Source organism: Orcinus orca, chromosome 2, assembly GCF_937001465.1.
Source record: "Orcinus orca chromosome 2, mOrcOrc1.1, whole genome shotgun sequence".
NCBI classification, from domain to species: Eukaryota; Metazoa; Chordata; class Mammalia; order Artiodactyla; family Delphinidae; genus Orcinus; species Orcinus orca.
In genome coordinates, this window is record NC_064560.1 from 174,302,475 (window position 1) to 174,324,980 (window position 22,506).

Genomic DNA, 22,506 nt, shown 5'->3' on the forward strand with positions numbered 1-22,506 from the left:
GAATGAAACCACAAAACCACAGACCATCTGAGTCCAGACCATACAATTTCTTGCACAGAACAGCCAGCCCATCCCCTTAATTGACATCATGGCCATAAAGGGTCTCCTTCGTAAAAACACCCTTTGAAATTTCTCTCTGCCTGACAAATAGACAGTCTTTTAAAGGTGCTCCAAAGACTATAAGGTATCAGGTCTCCACATCAGAATAAACAGCTGAATAAACACAAATGAAACTAGAAATTGAGCGCTGGCTATAACGTGTGTGTGTACACATACATTTATACACACACATTTTTGAACTAGTTCCTAGGCATTTACATGCACGGCATCAGCATATAAGAAATTCAGAACAAAGGATAATCTCTGCCTTCAAAGAGTTCAAAATTGGGAATGTAAGATATAGACACGAGACACTTAAACAACACAAGGCTGTGTGTGTGAGATATATATATATTCAAATACTTAAATAAACAATCCAATCAGTAAGTGATGCACTATTCAGAGGAAGCCACACTGACCTCCTTGCTGTTTCTGAGACATGCTCAGCATCTTAAGGTGTTTGCTTTCTCTCCAAAGCCCTCATTACCATCTGACTTCTTTTTTTTTAAAATAAATAAATAAATAAATTTATGGCTGCATTGGGTCTTCGTTGCTGCACGCGGGCTTTTCTCTAGCTGCAGCAACTCTTTGTTGTGGTGCGCAAGGCTTCTCTTATCGCGGAGCATGGGCTCTAGGCGCACAGGCTTCAGCAGTTGTGGCTCGCGGGCTCTAGAGCACAGGCTCAGTAGTTGTGGCGCGCAGGCTTAGTTGCTCCGCGGCATGTGGGAGCTTCCTGGACCAGGGCTCAAACCTGTGTCTCCCGCATTGGCAGATGGATTCTTAACCACTGTGCCACCAGGGAAGCCCCCATTTGACTTATATTTGTCTATTGTCTGCTTGCTCCAATGAAAATGTAAGCTCCACTGAGAACAGAGACTTCTGTTTTATTCACTGCTATATCCCCAACACCTAGAACAGTGATGGATGAATCAATCAATTGACTGAGATATCAAGCAGACTAGAACGGCTGAGGGATGCATTCTAAAAGAACTAAAGGTAGGGACTTCCCTTTGGTCCAGTGGGTAAGACTCCACACTCCCAATGCAGGGGGCCCGGGTTCGATCCCTGGTAGGGGAACTAGGTCCCACATGCATGCCGCACCTAAGAGTCCACATGCTGCAACTAAGAAGTCTGCATGCCACAACTAAACACGCCCCAACAAAGATCCCACGTGGGGCAACTAAGACTTGGCACAGCCGAAACAAACAAATAAATAAATATTAAAAAAGAGAAACAAAAAAACCCCAAAACTAAAGGTAAACCTATGTTCATACGGGAAGAGAGCATTCCAACAAATGAATAAATGTGACATGTTTAGAAGGCAGAGCAAACCAGAATGACTGGGGCCTGATGGGCAGAGGAAGATAAGGTTGGATGGAGCAAGAGTATAAAGACTATTAAAAGCCATGATGCCTAAAATCCCTTCTAGCTTGAAAATTTCATGATTCTGTGTTTCATTCTATAGAACAGGAATATTACTGCCACTACAAAGAAGGGAAAGCTTTTGAAAAAGGACTGACATAATGAAAGATGTGTTTTAGGAGATAAATCTGGTGGCAGTATTTGGATATATTAAAAGCAGGGATATCAGTTAGAAGGCTAATGACAAGATCCATGATTTGAGAGATTAGAGTTCAGATCTGTGTGGTGGCAGATACAGGAGGTATTTTGAAAGAAGTATCAGCATAACTTGATGACAGACTGGAAAAGACAAAAGTATGTAATTTCAAATATGTGAGCCCAAGTAACTGGAAGGATGGTGTTAATACTGATGAGTGAGGGGAACTAATTTGAAAGAGTAGGTCATGAATACAGTCTTAGATATCTGAGTTTTGAGGTAAGAATAGCACAACCATGTGGAAATGTCTAGAATACTGTTGAGACATCCTGGAACTGGCAGGGGTGGGGGCAGGAAGAAGGGTATCAGTCATGAAATCACTATTACAGTCTTTTAATTTTCTATTCTTAACCTATTATTCCATTTACTTCAGGCAAACTCCCTTAGCTTTTAGGCTAAACTGACCCACTTTAGATCAGGGGTCAATTTCTGGTTAACTGTTAAAAGCAGCTGGTTCTTTTGCTATTCCTGGGAATATGTTGGAGGTGTTGGCAAAGGTGCTTGCTTTTCTTCTAGGATCGTATGTTCTGAACATTCTATAAATGTAAAATTGCCAGGAGTCCTTTTGCTACCATACGGAGAAAGCCTGAGAATAGTCAAATGGAGGCAAAAAGAGGAAGCACTAAAAACAATGTAAGGTTCCAATGATACCGTTAAAACCCCAAGATACAGCCCTGCCTGAAGTCAGTACCACACTGCAGACCTCCCTGTTCAGAGAGTCACATGGTCTTTCTCTTCTTCCTCTTTAAGCCAGTTTGAGTTATGTTTTTGTGTCCTGCAGCCGCAAAGGGTCCCAAGTAATATAACAGGTATAAATGCATACAGCTTTTAGAGTCTGGTGTCCTTGCAGCTGAAGAATAGGGAGTGAAAAAGTCCCCAACCACTGAGCACAGAAGCCATCAGGTAATCAATCAGCCTAAAAGTTACTAAGGACTCTTGGCCTGGAGATGCACAGAAGAAGCCACAGCAAGTTATCAGGGCTAGGAAACAGCAAGTGCCCTGGAGATCGAAACTGCTTCTGACGATACATTATTTGTCAGACAGACCCTACTTCTAATCCCAAAGAAAACATGTCACTAGCATATAAATGCACTATTTTCTAGCATCTATACCAAATTCAACTCTATCATTCAAGACAAGTATATCACAGGATTCAAGAAATGCCTTCTCCTGCACATGAAGAACTCTACCAATGCGCCAACTTTCACTTATATGTGTGTGCACTCCAGCAAATGTAGTTTTCATTTCCTCTTCTTGCCCAGACCAAGAGAGAAAGTTCATGCTCTAACTTGCTTAGAAGATGATGCTTAATTCAGGGAAAATACTCTGATTTACTTACCCTTGCTCTCAAAACACACTTCGAACATGTCATAATCTTCAGTGGTAAAGGCAAATTTCCCCTTGGTTGCATCCTCCTTGGAGTACAGAATATGGCCAGCAGAATCTGTAATCTAAAAGTAAAAAGTAAGTAAGAACAGGCAGCAAATAATACTTGGGAAGAGAACTTATAGAAATTGGAGAAATGGAAAGAAACACTGTCTATAAAAGACAGTCTAGGGCTTCCCTGGTGGCGCAGTGGTTAAGAATCCGCCTGCCAATGCAGGGGACACAGGTTCGAGCCCTGGTCTGGGAAGATCCCACATGCCGCAGAGCAACTAAGCTCGTGCGCCACAACTACTGAGCCTGCGCTCTAGAGCCCGCGAGCCACACTACTGAAGCCCACGTGCCAGAACTACTGAAGTCCGCGCGCCTAGAGCTCGTGCTCTGCAACAAGAGAAACCACGACAATGAGAAGCCCATGCATCACAAAGAAGAGTAGCCCCCGCTCGCCGCAACTAGAGAAAGCCCGTGCACAGCAAAGACCCAATGCAGCCAAATAAATAACATAAATAAATTTATCAAAAAAAAAAAAAAAAAGACAGTCTGTTATGATCACTATGGTCCAACCATTCCCAAAGACAGGAATTGGATTAGAAGGTGAAACCCAAATACAGCAAATTTCACACAGTTGATAATAGTTGATATAAAGTGGGTTTATTAGCAAAAGTTCACTTTATAGAATGTAGATCAGTATCATTTCCTAGAAAGGGAAAATGGAAGTGGATAATTACTGAAAGAATATACAAAAAGGAGAAAGATACATAAGAACACATTTCCTGTTTAAAACAAATCTTGACACACGGTTGGGGGGAGGGATGGAGAGTGGAAATGGAGCACCTGACACAAGGAGTGAAGGAAAAGAAGGCATGCCTGGAGGAAAAATCTGGCAGAGCTATTCCTGCAGATTTTATGTGGATTATGTTAATGGCTACAAGGGGTGGGGGAAGGCAGGGGGATAAACAAGAAGTTACTCCTAAAAAAGACATCTTTGGCTTCCACAAATGATAATTCCTGTCTTCCAGGTTGTTGCCTCTAGTTTTCCAAACTTAAACCGCTCCATTCCTACAGAATGGCCTGTAAGCACAGACGAAGCGGCATATATTGGTAAGTGAACGGTCGCATATAAAGCAAGGGCTTGACACAGTAATATGACAGACCGGGTCTCAGGTTTCTTTTCTAGAGCATATGGTTGTCTTGGCAGAAGGCACATTTCATGACCTAAGACAGGAAGCTACTTGAAATGTAGAACACAAAAATAGTGGATTAATTATATTAAACTGGACGTTCTAATGATGTTTGTAAAACAAGATTCAATTATAGATGAGATTTTAAATATAAAAATTGAATAGTATACATATAAACCTATATATTTAAAGCACTTTAATAACACTATAGTTATTTCTGAGCAGTGAGATTTCTTTATAATTTTTTTTTCTACAAAGGCATGTATCACTTATGGTCAGAAATAAAGTTATTTCAGTTTTGTGAAGAAAAACATAACAAAAGAATAGTTACCACTGATAGACAAACTTGAAATGATGGGTTAATAAAAAAGGTTTCATGGCACATCTAAATTCCCTAAGAGTAACAGCAGTAATATTAACCAAGTATCTTCTGCCATGAATGATGTTGATCATTCATTAATTTGTCAAACATTTAAGATGCCTGGATCTGCACTGGTCACTGGAGAAATAGGATGTGGAAGATGGTTCCCATCTTCGAAGGGCTTAAGAGTATAAATAGGAGAAGAATAAGAAATGAGACAACTTCGCTGCAGTGTGGAGAGTGCGTCTGTGCCATGGGATTATGGAGGGTCACAGAGTGTATCGTGGAGGAGGTGACACAGGAGCTGAGTCATGAAGGATGAGTTGCAATCAAGGGAAGAATAGGAGTAAAGACATTCAGGGTAGAAGAGACAGCAAATATGAAGGCTTAGGTCCAGAAAAACGAAACAGAACAAAAACATGGTATCATCGTAACACTAATAGCTAATATTTATTAAGCACTTACTAAATGCTGAGCACTGTGCCAAGGCCTTTATATGCATTTTTTACTTGATCTTCACTATAACCCTACAGGTAACAAGTATTTTTTCTCCCATGTTCCACAGGAGGAAACTGACGCACAGAGAGGTTAAGTGGCTGGAGAGATACTAGCCAGATCATGTAGAACTACAACATCATGCTAAGGAGTTTATTGCGCACAAAGTGGAAAAGGCAACGAAGAATTTGAAATCAGAGTGATGCGATTCAACTTGCAGTTTAGAAAGATAAATCTGATAACACTGTGAAGACAGACTCAAGAGGGACAATACTAGAGATAAGAAGATGTGTTAGGACACTAACCCAGTACTCCAGGTTAGAGATGATGAAGGCTTTGTGTATGGAGAGAAGGGGCCACATCTGAGGAATTTTAAAAATGGAGAAAAAAAATAAATTAAAATAAATAAATAAATAAAAAAAAATAAAAACAGAGAGCCCAGGGACTTCCCTGGTGGTCCAGTGGGTAAGACTCTGCGCCCCTAATGCAGGGGGCCCGGGTTTGATCCCTGGTCGGGGAACTAGATCCCGTATGCATACCGCAACGAAGATCCCGCACGCCTCAACTAAGACCTGGCGCAAGCTAAATAACTAAATAAATACTTAAAAACAAACAAACAAAAAAACCGGAGAGCCCACAGGACAAGACCAAAAAGTGAATGCCCACAAAGACCAAGCAAGCAGCATACACTGAGTCTAACGGGCCAGCACAAGTCCACGGGGTGTGGTGAACAATGTGGCAGACAGGAGACAGGCCGGTCTCAAGGGAGAAACCAATTACTACCATGGCATGCCAGCTTTTCAGACAATCTAATTCTCCAAAAGAACCTAAACATTTTAACTGTTATTTGAAATCTCCTAGTTTTTAAATCCTCACAACCAATCCCAACATTTGAAAAACTATCTCAAGGCCAAACAAAAAATGTCTATAGGGGCTTCCCTGGTGGCGCAGTGGTTGAGAGTCCGCCTGCTAATGCAGGGGACACGGGTTTGTGCCCCAGTCTGGGAGGATCCCACATGCCGCGGAGCGGCTGGGCCCGTGAGCCATGGCTGCTGAGCCTGCGCGTCCCGAGCCTGTGCTCTGCAACGGGAGAGGCCACAGCAGTGAGAGGCCTGCGTACCGCCAAAAAAAAATGTCTATAGAAACAACTTCTGGGCCACCGATATCTGACCTCTGCATAGGACGGGCAGAAAGCTGGCTAAAATCACACAAAAGAACTGTTGGGCAGCACTGAGGTGAGAGCTGAGATCAGGGACCATGGATTTCTAGTGGCCGCACCTAGCAGCCAGGATGCAGGAGCAAAGAAAAGTATTATATGATTTAGGTCTGGGGTCTACAACTGAGTGGTTTGGAAGGATACGGGGATTAAGGAATTATGTTATAAACTTTACCTACATAGTCTTTAATCCTCACAACAATCCCAGAGAGGCCAGTCTTATTATCCCCATTTTACTGAGGCAGAAACTTAGTAACTTGTTCATTATCACAGAGCTAATAAATTGTGTAGGTAGATTTGAAGACAGGGTCTAAAACCTATGCTCTTTCCACATTCCACGTTGCAGCCCCACAGCAGGAATGGCTGAAGGAAGTGGAATGCACAGAAGCCAAGAAAGACTAACAGAATCTGATGGATTCTTTGGGTTGGGGCAAGTCAGAGAGTCTGAGAGTCCTCTTGAGTGGGACATGGCACTGTTCAGTCTGCATTCTCCACCTCAGAGGGATTAGCAGGCAGCCACAAGGTAGAGGCCTTGAAGTCAGCAATAAATAAACAATCTGCATGGGAATATTCAGCCCTGGAAATTCCTAAAGGCCTCTTGTTCATGTGATACTTTTCCTGAATTATCAACTAAAAGAAAAAGCCAAACAAAGGACAATTCAACTTAATCAGACTTACAAGACTTGGCATAAATTTGCCCAACCAGGTTATTTCCTAGAATAATAGCTTATGATCTCTTTGCATTCTCCTAAGATTTTTTTTAATACCTGTGCCCTAGAATACTTTTATTTATTTTTTATTTTAAATTTATTTATTTATTTTTATATATTTTTATTTTTTGGCTGTGTTGGGTCTTCGTTTCAGTGCGAGGGCTTTCTCTAGTTGTGGCAAGTGGGGGCCACTCTTCATCACGGTGCGCGGGCCTCTCACTATGGTGGCCTCTTTTGTTGCGGAGCACAGGCTCCAGACGCGCAGGCTCAGTGGTTGTGGCTCATGGGCCTAGTTGCTCCGCGGCATGTGGGATCTTCCCAGACCAGGGCTCGAACCTGTGTCCCCTGCATTGGCAGGCAGATTCTCAACCACTGAGCCACCAGGGAAGCCCTTCTCCTAAGATTTTAAAAGGGTTCTTCAAAAAAAATTATTTAAGGACAGGAGCCTCTTTAGATGACAAAGGATCCTAGGTACAGGTCAGAAAACTCTTATTAAGCAGTGGCAAAAATCCTTCACTGAGTACTTTGCAAAATGAATTAAGAAGTCTGCCATGTTTTTCTGAAAGACTCGAATACAATCCACACTTCCAACTGGTTCTCGGAAGGAGTAAAAATTGTTTAAATTGTCTTCTTCTACACTGTACTGAGGAACTATAGTCATGGTAGAACCACTTGCATTGCTGGTTCTTTCTATGACATCTGAAAATGTATTAAAGACGCAAATATTTTACAAGAGGCTGAAGGCAAAACACCCATCACTGCCTATACCATTTATCAGCATGAAATTTACCTCCTGGAAATAGTGTGTGATAATGATCACATTTCCATCAGTGTCTCCACATTTCTATACTCCCTATGACCTTCAGATGACACAACTATATAAGGGTATCTATCCAGATATCTAGAAATCCAGACAGGCAACTTGACAATTTAACCTTCATGTTAGGCTCTTATAGACAGTTGGGGATTCTAACAGATCCCAGAATTTTTCTGAAAATCAGTAGGTTTCCCACGTAGTTCATAACTTTGCAGTTATTAAGCAGCCAAGCCACTGACCTTAAAAAAGAAAGAAAAGGGCTTCCCCGGTGGCGCAGTGGTTGAGAGTCCGCCTGCTGATGCAGGGTACACGGGTTCTTGCTTCGCAACAGGAGAGGCCACAACAGTGAGAGGAGCGCGTACCGCAAAAAAAAAAAAAAAAACTGGGCAAATCTCAGTGACTAGCCAGAGCCGGCAAAGTCTAATAGGCCAAAATAATGGTTTTAAATTTCTTTAATTAAAATGTTCTGATTACAGATCACTTTAAAAGATCATCTGGTTTCTCAAAAATTAAGAGATTTTATTTTTTCTTCTTAAATTCTACTACAGAACCACCTTGGTAATATGATAACTGCCACTTTCGCCTACTATAACAGCAAACCCTTAAAGGATTCCCCCTTAACAATAAAAACATAAAACTTACTGTAAAGTTCTTAACCAAAGGTAATATCAAGGCATAAAATTTGCCCATATGACATCAAGGAATGGGAAGTAATAAAGACTTCTTTCTAGATAACACCTTCTGAAGAAAAGCAAACCAAAGTTCACAACTTACAAAGTAGGGAAGAAAGTGTTAATTGTATGTATATGCACAGTAGCTGATGTCAAGAATATGTGACTACTCACACCAAAACCATCAAATAAGTGAGAATACAGGTCCACTGGGAAAACAAGACTTATTTAGAATTGGATTTTCTTGGACGATTCTAGGCAGTGGCCAGAGAAAACAGGTTCTTGAGCAGTTCTTCTGCTCCTGAAGCCTGCCCCCCTTCCTTGACCACACATTCAAGGTAATACCCTGCCTACTTCAAAAGGATCTTTAAGTAGCTTAGGCCCAAACACTAGGCAAATAAAGCAATTAGGAATTAAGGAATACAGTTCACCTGGAGGAAGAAACTAATAGGCACTATCAAGAACCTGAACTAAGCAAATGGTATGTGCATAATAAATTTGGCTCTCAGTTTTCTGGAAGCCGAGACTAAGACAGAAACAAGTTGGGTTACACATCATTTGTTTCCTGATGAAAGCTCACAAATTTATCTTCAGAGATAATTTTCCTGGAACTAAACAAGAACAGTTTATCAGGAAGGTTCTTGTGAAAGGACTGTGACCAATATTAGACTCTCCACTTTCAACCACAGCCTTGCTAAAGATAGAAATACAATTCACATGGATGCTTTTAGTGACCCTCCATAACAATCTGCCTGACCTAATAACGCAGAGGTGGGACCTGAAGGAACTGGATGAACGCTCGCGAACCGCGGGCCTCTGCTCTTTAGCACCACTTCTCTCCCCATCCTAGCTCCTCTTGCTGCTCAGGGAATTCTCAGCCTTACTAAAGTTGCAAGAAGGCTGGGACTACTTTTGGCCACTTGCTGCTACCACAAGTGTGTTTGAAAAAAAAAAAAAAGTGTCAGGAAAAGATACCTTAAAAATAATACTACCCATCCAGATCTTGGTTTCTAATACCATTCTCCAATAAAAGGGAACCAGGGCTCCTTGGAGAAATGGCTGACCCCAGGACTGGGACAAGAAATACACAAGATGAGCCTGGGGCATCTTGTAGTGCCAGAAAGTAAAGAAGTGCTGGAAAACAAAACAAGACAAAAAACAACAGGGGTTTGTCAAAGGGACACAGGAGCCAAATGAAAGAGCTCCCGACAGCCAAAGCTGTAACAATTTGAGCAACAAAATACAGCAGTATTGGATTGTAATTCAATATATAAATACCCAGGAATCCATAATAATATAAATGATTAAACAAGCAAACAAACAAACAAGCTGGGAGAGAAGAAAATCTCCCATGCTGAACACTCTCAGCTAACTTATGAGATTTTAGAAAAAGCACCCTCAAGGAGGTCAAGCATACTCCCCACTCAAGTGTGGGCTGCACATAGTGACTTCCAAAGAGCACAGCATAGAAAGGCGGGGGGGAGAGTAACTTTACAGTGGACAAACCTGACAAACACTACCTCTGCCAGATGATCAAGGTCAATATAACAGTGATAATTCATGTTGACAATATGCTCCCTTGGCATGATATGATGAAAATGACCCTTTACCTTTGTGGTCTTCCTCCCCAAAACCCTTAATTCCAGTTTCATCATGAGGAAAACATCAGACGAATCCCAATACAGGGGTATCCTACAAAATACTTGACCAGTACTCCTCAAAACTCAAACGGCTGTCAAAAACAAGGAATATCTGAGAAACTGTCATAATCTAGAGGAGCCCAAAGAAATACGACTAAACTTAATATATCCAGGATGGGATCCTGGGACAGGGAAAAAGGACATTAGGTAAAAACTAAGGGAATCTGAATAAAGTATAGACTTTAGTTAATAATAATGTATAAATACTTGTTCATTGTGACAGACAAAATGTATCATACTAACATAAGATATTAACAATAGGGGAAACTGGCTGTGGGGTATATGGGAACTGTATTATCTTCACTGTTCTTCTGTAAATCTAAAACTGTTCTAAGATAAAAGCTTATGTAAAAAAATACTATTCAGAAAGATGAAGTCAAACACATACATACACATACATACACACACACACACACACGCACACACACACATATACACCTCCAGATTCTCAAGAAATTTATAATCAAAGCCAAGCAAGTAAATAAACATTTTCATATACTTTTTATGTTGTAAATACAAATAGTTAATTTGGACAAGTCTATACCTACCCTTATAAAATGACATATGATCTACGGGGGAGGTGGCAAGTCTGTGTATTTCTAATGTCACAGGTCACACATTGCTTTCATTTGCTGAATCAGCTCCATACCCCACCAGTCCAAGAATATGTTAAAAACCAAAAGCCAAATCCACGTCTTTCTGGGTGTGCTACCATAGCAGCAGAGGTCAATCAGCTTGCAGCTTTAGTGAAACTCTGAAGATGTAATTTCCTTCACACAGGCTCCTACCTGCACTCTGTCTTCCTCAGGTTTATGACCAATCTGGGGTATAATACTGAGTATACAATGTGTACATATTATTTTAAGGCTAAACATAAACCTTGTAACTCCTGAATGACTAACTCAGGAATTCAGAAACAGCCAAGTCCCTTGGAGAAGCTCTATACATTGAACAAAAATGAACCAAAACAGAAACACCTACCCTTTTCTCCTTTTGAGAGATAGTACAGCATAGTAGTTAGGCTGAAGGTTCTAGAGTCAGGCCTCGGGTTGGTGTTCAAATCACAGTTGGGCCACTTACTAGCTGTAAGGCCTTGGATATGTTCCTTAACCTCTCTGTGCCTCATATGTAAAATAAGAACAAGAGTATGTACTTTACAAGGTTATTGTGAAAATTAAATTTAATAAAGGTAAAGTGCCTAGAACAGTGTTTGGCAGCTGGCAAGCACTCAGTAAGTGTAATTATTAGCATCGTTGTTGTTACTGTTAGCATTTTTGCTATTATGGTAACTGCTTGTCAGTGATAACTCAGAACTCCACAAACAATTAGGTCACTAACCATACTTTCAATCTAAAAGTGCTAATAGATGGCAAACTAGATAAAAGTAGTCTGCATCGACTAAACCCAGGGGTGACTAGGGCCTAAATGGTTGTTGCATGGAGACAGGAAAAGACAGACAGGTAAACCTTAAGGAAGCAGCAGTAAGATTTAGAAACTGAAGAGATACAAAATGCCTAACAAAGCAGGTATTCAACGAATCATTTTAGCTGCTAACAGGGGATAGAAAGAAATACCAGATGACTTCAATTCCTGCAAGCGTTTTACCCGATAAGTAATAAACTACATGAAGGACCCAATAACATTAAGTGTGAGGAGAGGAGAAGAGAGGACTGTGGGTGCATATATAATGATCAGGGGTTGTGGGTCTATACGCTTCATTTGGTAATAGTTCACGGTGAATCTTAAACTGTGGGGTCCAATCAGAAAGAACACCAAATCACTGAAGATGCTGTAGTTTTACACTAGAAAAATAGCATCAGAATACTTGCAAGAGACTACCACAAGTACTACACACTAAGAACATGGACGACTCTGTCAGCCCAGAAGCTATATTTAATGGGCAGAAAACAAATTTACTCTGATCTTTCAAACAAGAGCAAGTACCAAGTCTACCAACAGCACCCCTGAAATCAAAGGATCACATCTAGATTTTACCCAGAACAAAGTCAAACTTAGAAAGGCCATAAGCAGCATTTAGCAACACTAAATTCTTTCAAATTTCCAACACAATTCAGCAATGGCAGAGCACAGCACAGAAGTAGTTTAAGAAGGCTTATAGAAGTACTGAAACCTAGACATGGAAGATTTCCAGGTACTGGTATGATAAAGGATAGATGCTCTCCTCCTGCTTCTATCAGCATTTACGACATTAACTCAACATAGGCAATACGTCATACTTGACTGGGGGGGTGGGAACTGGGGGGTTGCGGGGGTGGGCGGGGGGAGAAAGCTGGAGAAAGAGAGGGAGGAAGGGAGGGGAATGAGAAGGAAAGACCAGTTGCTGCCCTAACAATACTGCTGCGGGGGTGAAGCCAGATCAAATGTTTTTTTTCATACTGTTCCAAAGTTATTTACGGTAAAACCTCCAGCGTGACCCTTTCAGGCACAAACAAAGCCTTGTTCTTTCTTAACAACTAGTCCCTTGATTTCCCACACGTTGTGTTGAACAATGAGGTTGGGGGCACAGAATAAAGCAGATGACATCAATCTCCCTCAAGTCGGAGGCTTGTTTCAGAGCCCAAATTCTGGTCTGTGGCCAGCTGGCTGATTTCACAGAGGGCTCTACTGTCCAGGATGCCAGGCTGCATATGCATTTGGGGGCCATGGCTCAGGATCAACCACCAGTTAGCAATTCACACAAGAAACAACACAGAAGTCACTGCACCTCACTAGATTACCTTTATAAATCTGTTCCCTTTTCCTAGAAACTAGGCTCAGTCTTCAGAAGTCATCATAAAGATATGTACAGCAATTTCAAATTCTAAGCAGCCCCCTTCTCTAGACCAGTTGAAAAGAGAGAAGGCTGGGGACAACTGTTGAACAAGAGAAATTTAAATGAAGTAACAGAGGCAGGTTCAGTCATTTGCCAGTTTGCCAGTGGCCAGGGGCGTGGGCTGTGCCATGGGCTCCAGTTCCCTCCCCTTTTCCCTCTAAGGATCCATAAGGAGACTGTCTATGCATGGCCCTACTGCCAGCAGATAGCTCAGTCTGGCCTCAGAGAGTCCTCCAGAAGGAGCCTGTAACCCCATCTGCACTTGTCCTCATGAGCCGCTCCAATGCCCAGCCCACAGGTGCCCCTGTCCAGAAGGTGGTGGAGAACAGCAGTGGGACCCCACACTTCTCAATGCGTTCCTTCCCAATTGACGACTTTGAGACTGGGAGTCCTCTGGGCAAAGGCAAGTTTGGAAATGTGTACTGGGCTTGGGAGAAGAAAAGCCATTTCATCGTGGCGCTCCAAGTCCTCTTCAAGTCTCAGGTACAGAAGGAGGGTGTGGAGCACCAGCTACGCAGGGAGACTGAAATCCAGGCCCATCTGCAGCATCCCAACATCTTGCGTCTCTACAGCTACTTCTATGACTGGCAAGGATCTCCTTGATTCTGGAGTATGCCCTCCCGGTGGGAGCTCTACAAGAACATGCAGAAGAGCTGCACTTTTTTTTTTTTTTCTTTTGCGGTACGCGGGCCTCTCACTGTTGTGGCCTCTCCCGTTGTGGAGCATAGGCTCCGGACGCGCAGGCTCAGCGGCCATGGCTCACGAGCCCAGCCGCTCCGCGGCATGTGGGATCCTCCCGGACCGGGGCACGAACCCGCGTCTCCTGCATTGGCAGGACTCCCAACCACTGCGCCACCAGGGAAGCCCCCAGAGCTGCACTTTTGACGAGCAGTGTACAGCCACGACCATGGAGGAGCTGGCAGATGCTCTGATATACTGCCACGGGGAGAAGGTGATTCACAGAGACATAAAGCCACAGAATCTGCTCTTGGGGCTCCACGGAGAGCCGAAGGTTGCCGACTTCGGCTGGTCTGTGCACGCCCCCTCCCTGAGGAGGAAGACAATGTGTGGCACTCTGGACTACATGCCCCCGGAGATGATTGAGGGGCGCATGCACAATGAAAAGGTGGATCTGTGGTGCATCAGTGTTCTGCTATGAGCTGCTGGTGGGAAACCCCCCCTTCGAGAGTGCTTCCTTCCCACAACGAGATGCATTGGTGCATCGTCAAGGTGGACCTGAGGTTCCCCCCTTCCATGCCTGCAGGAGCCCAGGAGCTCATCTACAAGCTGCTCAAGCATAAACCCTCAGAACGCCTACCGCTGGCCCAGGTCTCAGCCCACCCTTGGGTCCGGGCCCACTCTCGGAGGGTGCTGTTTCCCTCTGCCCTTCAGTCTGACCCCTGAATTGTCCCTGTCATTTTCTCAGTTGTGTCTGTATGTCTGCATATGTGTAGTTAGGAGGAGGGGATCCTGGCCTGTTCCCACGTCTATCTTCTACCTCCTCTTTATTTAATAAACGCTGAAGCTTTTTGTACTAAATAAATAAATAAAGTAACATATTGTTTAACTTTTATGGAGAAGGAAACACAGAGTCAGGTTTTAATTTAAAGCTAGAAATCTGTATATAATACAAAAATAAACTAGATTTTAATATTATTAAATTTTAATGTACCAATTAGCCTTCTGTACTAAACCATCTATTTATTGACCTGTTTCTAACCCACTGGACAACAGACATCAAATGTAAATTTGAAAAAGACATTATTTTTCCTAAAAGAAAAAGATCAGCCCTCAGTACAGACAACAGTAATCACGAGCTGAAGTGTAACTGTTCCAAATAAAATCAATTAAAGCTATAGCATAGGGACTTCCCTGGTGGCGCAGTGGTTAAGAATCCACCTGCCAATACAGGGGACATGGGTTCAATCCCTGGTCCAGGAATATCCCACATGCCACAGAACAACAAAGCCTGTGCACCACAACTACTGAACCTGCACTCTAGAGCCCACGAGCCATAACTACTGAGCCCGTGTGCCACAACTACTGAAGCCCACGCGCCTAGAGGCCATGCTCCACAACAAGAGAAGCTACCACAATGAGAAGCCCGCTCGCCGCAACTAAAGAAAGCCCGCGTGCAGCAACAAAGACCCAGTGCAGCCAAAAATAAGTAAATAAATAAATTTATATTTAATAAAAAGCTATAGCATACACACACACACACACACAAACACTCTTTTCATACAGCTTTTAGTGTGAAAAAATGTTATAAGCCAATGGTTTCCCAACTGCCAAGATCCTTCTTGATAATTTTTATGCTTAAGTTGTGATAAGCGTACGACTCAAGGCTGAACTCTCCAAATGATCTTGTTTGGCTTTCTCATCTGTAAGCTAGTTGGGAAACACGGGGACCATAACTGAGTGTAATATCCAAATAAAAGATAATCTCATTTAGCAAAATGAATTATTAATAGCAACAGCACTCTTGAAGAATGACAATGAAAATAAACCTTAGACCAATAAGATTATTTGGAAGAGGTTAAAAAAAGTATAAGTGATCTAAATTACCAGTAGGCTTTTCTTTCCTTTCCAGTGATGATTATGACATCGCCTCACAATTGCTTTCTCTCTTTCTGTATTTCCAAAACATAAATCACCCTTAGGCAATAACTAACTCATCTCATCCCCTAAAATTAATTCATCCTCCAATTTTCACCATTAACAAGCATTCTAAATAATAAATGGTACTGGAATCTATTAAATTATTATGGTATCATCTAGTCTTTATGAAAATGTGGTTTTCAATTCACAGATTCTGAGTCCCTACAACGGGCTTTTATTATGGACCTGAAGTAATGAGGAAACTTCTACATTCACTATGAATGATGAGTTGGTACTTCCTGCTTCAATTCTGTACAGCAGTCTTTAAATCTGAAACTATTTAGCCTGGTTTAGCCTCATTTTATGAAATGAGTAGGGAAGGGATAACCTCAATTGGAAATCTTAACACAAAACACATCCCAACATGGGCCTGAAGGAGAAATCTTTGCGGAAAGAGTCCCACCCATCATTTCAATCCATTTCTCTCTCTACTCAGAAAGGCCTTCGCTGGCCACTCAAATACTTTACCCCATTAACCACGCCTTACCACCTACTGCTTGATTTTTCATTATAGTACTTACCACTGCCTGACATTGTGTGTATTTTTTTTAACTTGTATTTTGTCTTTGTTCTCCACTAGAGCTCAAGGACCTTGTCTGCAATTCATTGCTATAACCCCAGCTATGTATGGCATATACTAAGTATTAAATAAATATTTATTGAATGAATGCAAGAATCACAAAAACTCAGAATTCCTCTCATTAAAATATTCTTTATCTGGTCACTGCAATGACATAGGGTGGGGGAGTCAGATAAGCAATTCCATTTTCATTCACTAGACAGGAAAGAAGAGTACCAACATCTATGGCCCACCACAATGGGCCCTGAACAATTAAAGAAACCACCTCCATTAGCCCTTCTAACAATTCTATGAAGTCTATCATCCCCATCTTACATATAAGAGACCCAAAGAGAAAGGCTAAGTAATTCCCCTAAGACCATACACCCTTTAAATGGTGGAGCTGATGGGATCTGAACCCAAATCTGTCTGACTCCAGATGCAGGCTCAATAAGACTAAGATATTTAACTCAGTTGTACAACAATGCCTACGTAGTATATTAAACCGAAGACACAAAGATGAATAAGACAGCAAGGAGTTCACAAAGTAAGCTGTGTCAAACAGGATGTAATGGAAGCACACAAGAGGGGTGTACAGGCAAAGACTGGTCCAGGTTAAGAGAACACTGTGTTCAAAGAACTGCAAGGTATTCAGAACAGCTAGAGGCAGGAGGAGACAGGTGAAGAGGAAGGAAGAGGTAAAGATCAGAGATGAGGCTAGGACAGTGTCAATTCATTTGTTCATTCATTCCTTAAGTTGAAGTCCTACTATGTACCAGGCACTGTATTAAACACAGGCATTTCAATGATGATTGAGACACAGCCTCTGCTCAAGGAGCTTAAAGTCTACCTGAGGAGATGGGTAAATACAAAACTACAACACAGTGTGATACATGATAACACTGATGTATTCACTGGACATTAAGGTGCTCCTTGATAGGAAGATGATGAACGAGACAGGTCTATCAAGGCACTACACTCACAAAGATCCTTCTAAGAGAGACTGCCTCAATTAGAGCAATAACTAAATGCCAAGCCCAATTGGCCAAGTTTTGCACTTCAGAAAGTGCCCAGTTCTCCAAACCTCAACCCAAACCACAGCTGCTTAAACCAGGGGTGGATATATGACCAAAGAGAAGATAAGCAACAGGCTGTTCAGAGACTTAGATATAAAAAAGGAGCTGAACCAATGAGATCCTTGCACTCTGGGTCACACCTCAGAAGCTGAAATGATGCATAGAGAGAATCCTTGAGGCAGAGTCTGGGCCACGAGTGGTCAAAATTTAAGACAAAGCAGAACTAACTGGACAGAGGTTATGAAAAAGTTGCAAACTATGCTAAGGAGTGGGATCAAACCACAGATAGGTCTGCGGCCTGCACAATATATTAAACTGTTAAAAATGACACCCAACTTAACGGTCTCTAAAATACCATTTCTCACAAAAAGGAACCACAACTTCTTGGAGGAATAGCTGCATCCAGGTCAGGGGTTTGACATACAAAAGATGAGCCTTCGGCACCTAGTTGTTCCACACAACAGGGCAGCTATCAAAGCCTAATAGGATTGTGTCAAAAGGATACAGGAGCCAAAGAGACAAGTGAGCATAGAGAACGAATGCAAATGACTAAAACAATGACTCCAAAAATTGAAATAAACAACAATAAAAAATGATCTCAGTATAATACTTAAAACAACAAAAACAACCTTCTTCAGACTACACTGGAAATGACAAGGGCAACTTCCTTACTCCGAAAACTGTCAATAAGAAGGAATAAACTCTGCACTTACCCCGACTTTCCTTCCTGAATTATAAATTTTAGGGTAACCAAATGGCCTCAAGTGATGAATTCTTTAATAATTCCACAACAAATATGAAAGGAACAACAATTAGAAAATCATCATTTCACAACCTTAATGAAACAAGTAATTTACATAAGTCATCAATGGCTTCCTAAGTGAAAGATTAATTGGAAGTTTTACATTGGAGGCTTCGGGCTGTTACCATCTTGGTGGGCAGGATAATGTCCCCACCCCCAAGCGATGTCCATAGCCTAATTTCCAGACCTGTGAATATGTTACCCTACGTGGCAAAAGGGGTTTTGCAGATGTGGATTAAATTAAGGGTCATTATAAGGGAAAGAGGGAAGCAGCAGAGTCAGAGTAGATGAGATGATGGAAGCTGAGGAGGGAGACAGGTTTGGGTGGGAGAAAGGAAGAGAAAGTTTTGGAGATACTATGCTGCTGGCTTTCAAGATGGAGGAAGGGGTCACCAGCCAAAGAATGCAGGTGGTCTCTAGAAGCTGGAAAAGGCAAGTAAATGGATTCTCCCCTAGAACCTTCAGAAGGAACACAGTCCTGCTGACACCTTGATTTTAGGACTTCTGACCTCTAGAACTGTAAGATAAATGTGTGTTGTGAGCCACTAAGTTCATGGGAATTTGTTATAGCAGCAGTTGGACACTAATACACCCAACTGAACCCACTGATCTATCTTCGCAGCACTAAGGGGCACAAAAAGTACTGTGTGCTCTGCCGTGATGCCACATGAGGTACACAATACCACCCTTAAAGTAACCTAACCAAAAGATAAACCTGAATCTAGTTACATCTTTACAGCTGATTCCTTTTACAAGAAATATGGGGGAAAGAACTCGTTAAATGACACCTCAAGGAAGCAGAGACAAATCCAAAATGTAGGACGTGATTTAAGGACCTCTGACTCCAACAATACAATTTCAAGCATATAAAAAAGGTGGGGGCGGGGAGGGAGAGTGGACTGCTACAGATTAAAGAGACTTGAGTGATACAACAAATTAATTTTAAATAGATATTTTTGAGACAAGTGGAGAAATTTGAATATGAATTGGGTATTATTAGATGGCATTATGGAATTATTGTTAACTTTGCGAGGTATATTATAGTCACATAACATTGTGATTAAGTTCATAATTTTTAAGAGATTCATCCTGAAGTATGAAGGACTGAAATACCACGATATCTAGGATTTACTTTAAAACAGTTCAGCATAAAATGAGAAGGGAGAAATAGTTAAGATGAAACAAGTGTGACAAAAACCTGATAACTGTTGAATCTGGGTAATGTATACACACTGGACTGACTGCACTCTTCTCTATAAAACTGAAAATAAACAAATGCCAAAATTGATTTGAATTAGTTGGTGACATTTTAAAATCAGGAGCTTTCACATAAAAATCTGGATTTCTGGCTTCATTTGAAAAATCAGATGTGGCAACAGGCCCTCATCAAGAGATGAATACTGGCTACTCCAAACTGACAGTTTCCACTACTCCCAATTATCTCCCATTTAACATCACCACTGTTTTTCTTATAGCTGGCCCAATTCATTCATTTACATTACCTACTTGGCGTTTAGGTTAAGGACCCCAGGAGTAGTCCGATTAAGCTGGCTAGTGGCAAGAGAACAGAGCAGACATGGGGAGAGCAACTGTGTGATGGTAAAATGCTAGTGCGTAGATGCACAGAGTCCTGCTGTCAAGGTCCCTTCAGCAGCCTTGGATACAGATGTAATTCCCATAAGACTATGCTACACTATATGCTTTCTGTATTCAGTGCTTACTAGAAGCAAGGCAGTATGCCTGACATTCTGAAAAATACAAACATGAAAATAATTCCTGCCCTCAGGATACTAACAGTCTAATGAGGAAGACAAGATATAAATATAAGTAATTACAATATAAGATGAAAATAAATGAGTTTAGGGTACTGTTCAGGGAGGTTCATATGTAAAATGCAAAGTGAGGAGTGACAAAGCATACAAAGCTTCAGAAACAGGTCTTGAAGAACGCTACAGAGTACGCTGGGAAATTTACATTTTACCAGATGAAGAATAGTCAGCCACGGGAGGGTTTTAAAACTAAGTACAAATCAGAGGGGGCAACACTAAAGATGAGAGTAAACTCTCATTGCTCAAATTCTCTGATTCTATGCACTACACATCCTTTGAAGAGCCAGAAGCACGACCCCCAAAATGTTGTATCTAAGCATATAAAATTATGCCATCATCTCTTTCTTGGCCAAAGGTGTTTGGTATCTGAAGAGAATAACAAAAGGCTGGCTCATGGTGCAACAGCACTGAAAATAGTTTATATCTCTCAAATAAAGTTTATATAAACTGCATCTGTTACCACTACTGGGTTCCAATACCTTAAAAATAAATTATGGTCTTATTATACCTGAAGCTCTATTAAAATGTAAAAATGTTTCTTCCTGTTTAGTTCAAGACCCATTCTGTTAAAAACAAAAACCACGTGCTTATAGTAAATAAATAAAATTACCTAAAATACAATCGAATCTTGATACATATCAAATTATATTAACGTTTCAAAGATCAGGCCCGGTCATCCTAAATGTAATATGGGACCAAACGGCACTATAGTAGTAGTTGTCACCATCCAAGAGTATCACTGAAATTTACTGAAAACTTGGCCAAGTCCAGACTCTGGGATACCAAAAAGGAAAGGACTAGAGACTGAAACCGTTTTGTGACCAGTAATCGACTTTAACCAATCACAGGAATTACAAATAAAAAACAAAAAGAGAATAAGATTGCAGCACTTTTCCGTCACCTTACTTAACTCCCAAACTAAGAATCAATTCCAGCTCTGACACCAATATGTTCTACTACCTCTCTGAGCCTCAGTTTCCTCGTGTGTAAAATGAGGCTAACAGTATCTACTTTGTAGGGTAGTGTACGAACTAAATGGTAATATGTGTACAGTAGCACAGGACCTGACACACAGCTGATGCTCAAGAAATAACAGCTTTTTGTTATTCACAGTAAGCTTCAGTGCTTCCGTCGTTTTCCTGCAGGCATCCATGTGTCTTAAGATGCCGGTCCCTACACATAATCAGCATCCAAAGACTTCTTTGGAGACCCTAGTTACAGTTCAAGGTACCTAAGACCAAAACAGGTATAGGACCGTGACAAGGACCCAAAGTCAAGGCCGTCGCCGCTCAGCTGTCACCACATCCGCCAAGGCCGGGCGGCCCTTCAATGGGCTCCCAGCTTTGGCGCCCAGCCCCGCCCCGCGACAGCCAACAAGCGGGGTGAGGGGGCGGTCTCGACAGCTCGCCCTTTAGCGCTCCGGGAGGCCAGACCGCGCTCCGGGAGGCCAGACCGCCCTCCAGGCCTCCGCCCGCCGGACTCTCGGGTCCTCAGCTACCTCGCCGACGCTTTCAGTCTTCTCTCCCCGCCCCACCCAGTACCTCACCTTAAGATGGGTGCGTAGGCCGCCGGCGCCCCCAGACTGGTCGGTGATCTCGTACGCGCCCGTCACCAGCAGGTCCTTGTGGATCTCTTCGCGGAGGCACTTGCGGGAGTTAACAGGCAGATGGAAGGAGATGGCGAGGACCGAGGTGGGGCCAAGCAGGAGTAAAAGCAGCAACGCTAACGGGCAAGGGCCTCGCTGGGCCTGTGGGCCAGAGAAACCAGACATCGTGCCGGAGACTGTTCACCACCCTGGGCCTCTATCGCGCCGGAACCGGGAGGGATCACGTAGCTCACCTCTGACCTTCTAATGCCGCCGGCGCCATTTTGGAGGCTGGCAAATAGATGAAAAATGTATAGTGAATCTTTTTAAAGGGAAGAAGGCGTATGATACCACGTAATGCCTTCAAATTAAAGTGGTTAAATGAGGTTTTCTAGAAGCTTCCGGAAAAAGTTTCATTTTTTTAAGCTCTGTGACCGCCCAGTGGACCATAGCAAGTACGGGCAGCCCAGGAAGCAATTCTCCTTGAACATCCGGAAGTAGCGCCCGCGAGTTTTAAGGTCGGTGATACCATAGCAACCAAGCCCCAATAGGAAACAGCCACAAAGCCCATCTCTGGGCCCGCCCACCAACCTCCCAGGAGCACCGGACGTGGGGCAGAGGGTGCGTTGTCGCAGCGGTTTGGTGACAACTGGGACATTGAGCACTTGAGAGGAAGACTTCGAGAGGCTGAGAAAAGATTCTAATTTGGCTATTAGGCGAGCGGGGGCCAGAACCTCGGAGAAGGGGTAGAGGTCACCTGGTGAATGTGAGCTGGAGGTGTCCAGTTCATGCTCCTGAGCCGGGTATTTGGGCTGGAATAACTGATTTCTTTTCTTTTTTTAAAAATAAATTTATTTATTTATTTTTGGCTGTGTTGGGTCGTCGTTTCTGTGCGAGGGCTTTCTCTAGTTGC

The 22,506-nt window shown here is 42.4% G+C and overlaps 1 protein-coding gene and 1 pseudogene across 2 annotated transcripts in view; one reads left to right on the forward strand and one right to left on the reverse strand.

Annotated features, from left to right (window-relative positions):
• The window catches only part of TMED10 (transmembrane p24 trafficking protein 10), a 44,974-nt gene extending 22,971 nt beyond the window's left edge, over positions 1-22,003 (reverse strand). Inside the window, exons 1-2 of one of the 2 annotated variants that reach the window (XM_033407606.2) lie at positions 21,555-22,003; positions 3,057-3,168 (exon numbers count right to left, since the gene is read on the reverse strand). In XM_033407606.2, the coding sequence (XP_033263497.1) occupies positions 3,057-3,168; positions 21,555-21,779 (337 nt within the window). In that variant the 5' untranslated portion in view covers positions 21,780-22,003. The remainder of the gene's footprint in view (positions 1-3,056; positions 3,169-21,554) is intronic. The other variant, XM_004262253.4, reaches the window with a different exon arrangement.
• On the forward strand, positions 12,956-14,488 carry LOC117196620 (aurora kinase B-like; annotated as a pseudogene).
• Positions 22,004-22,506: the final 503 nt, after the last annotated feature.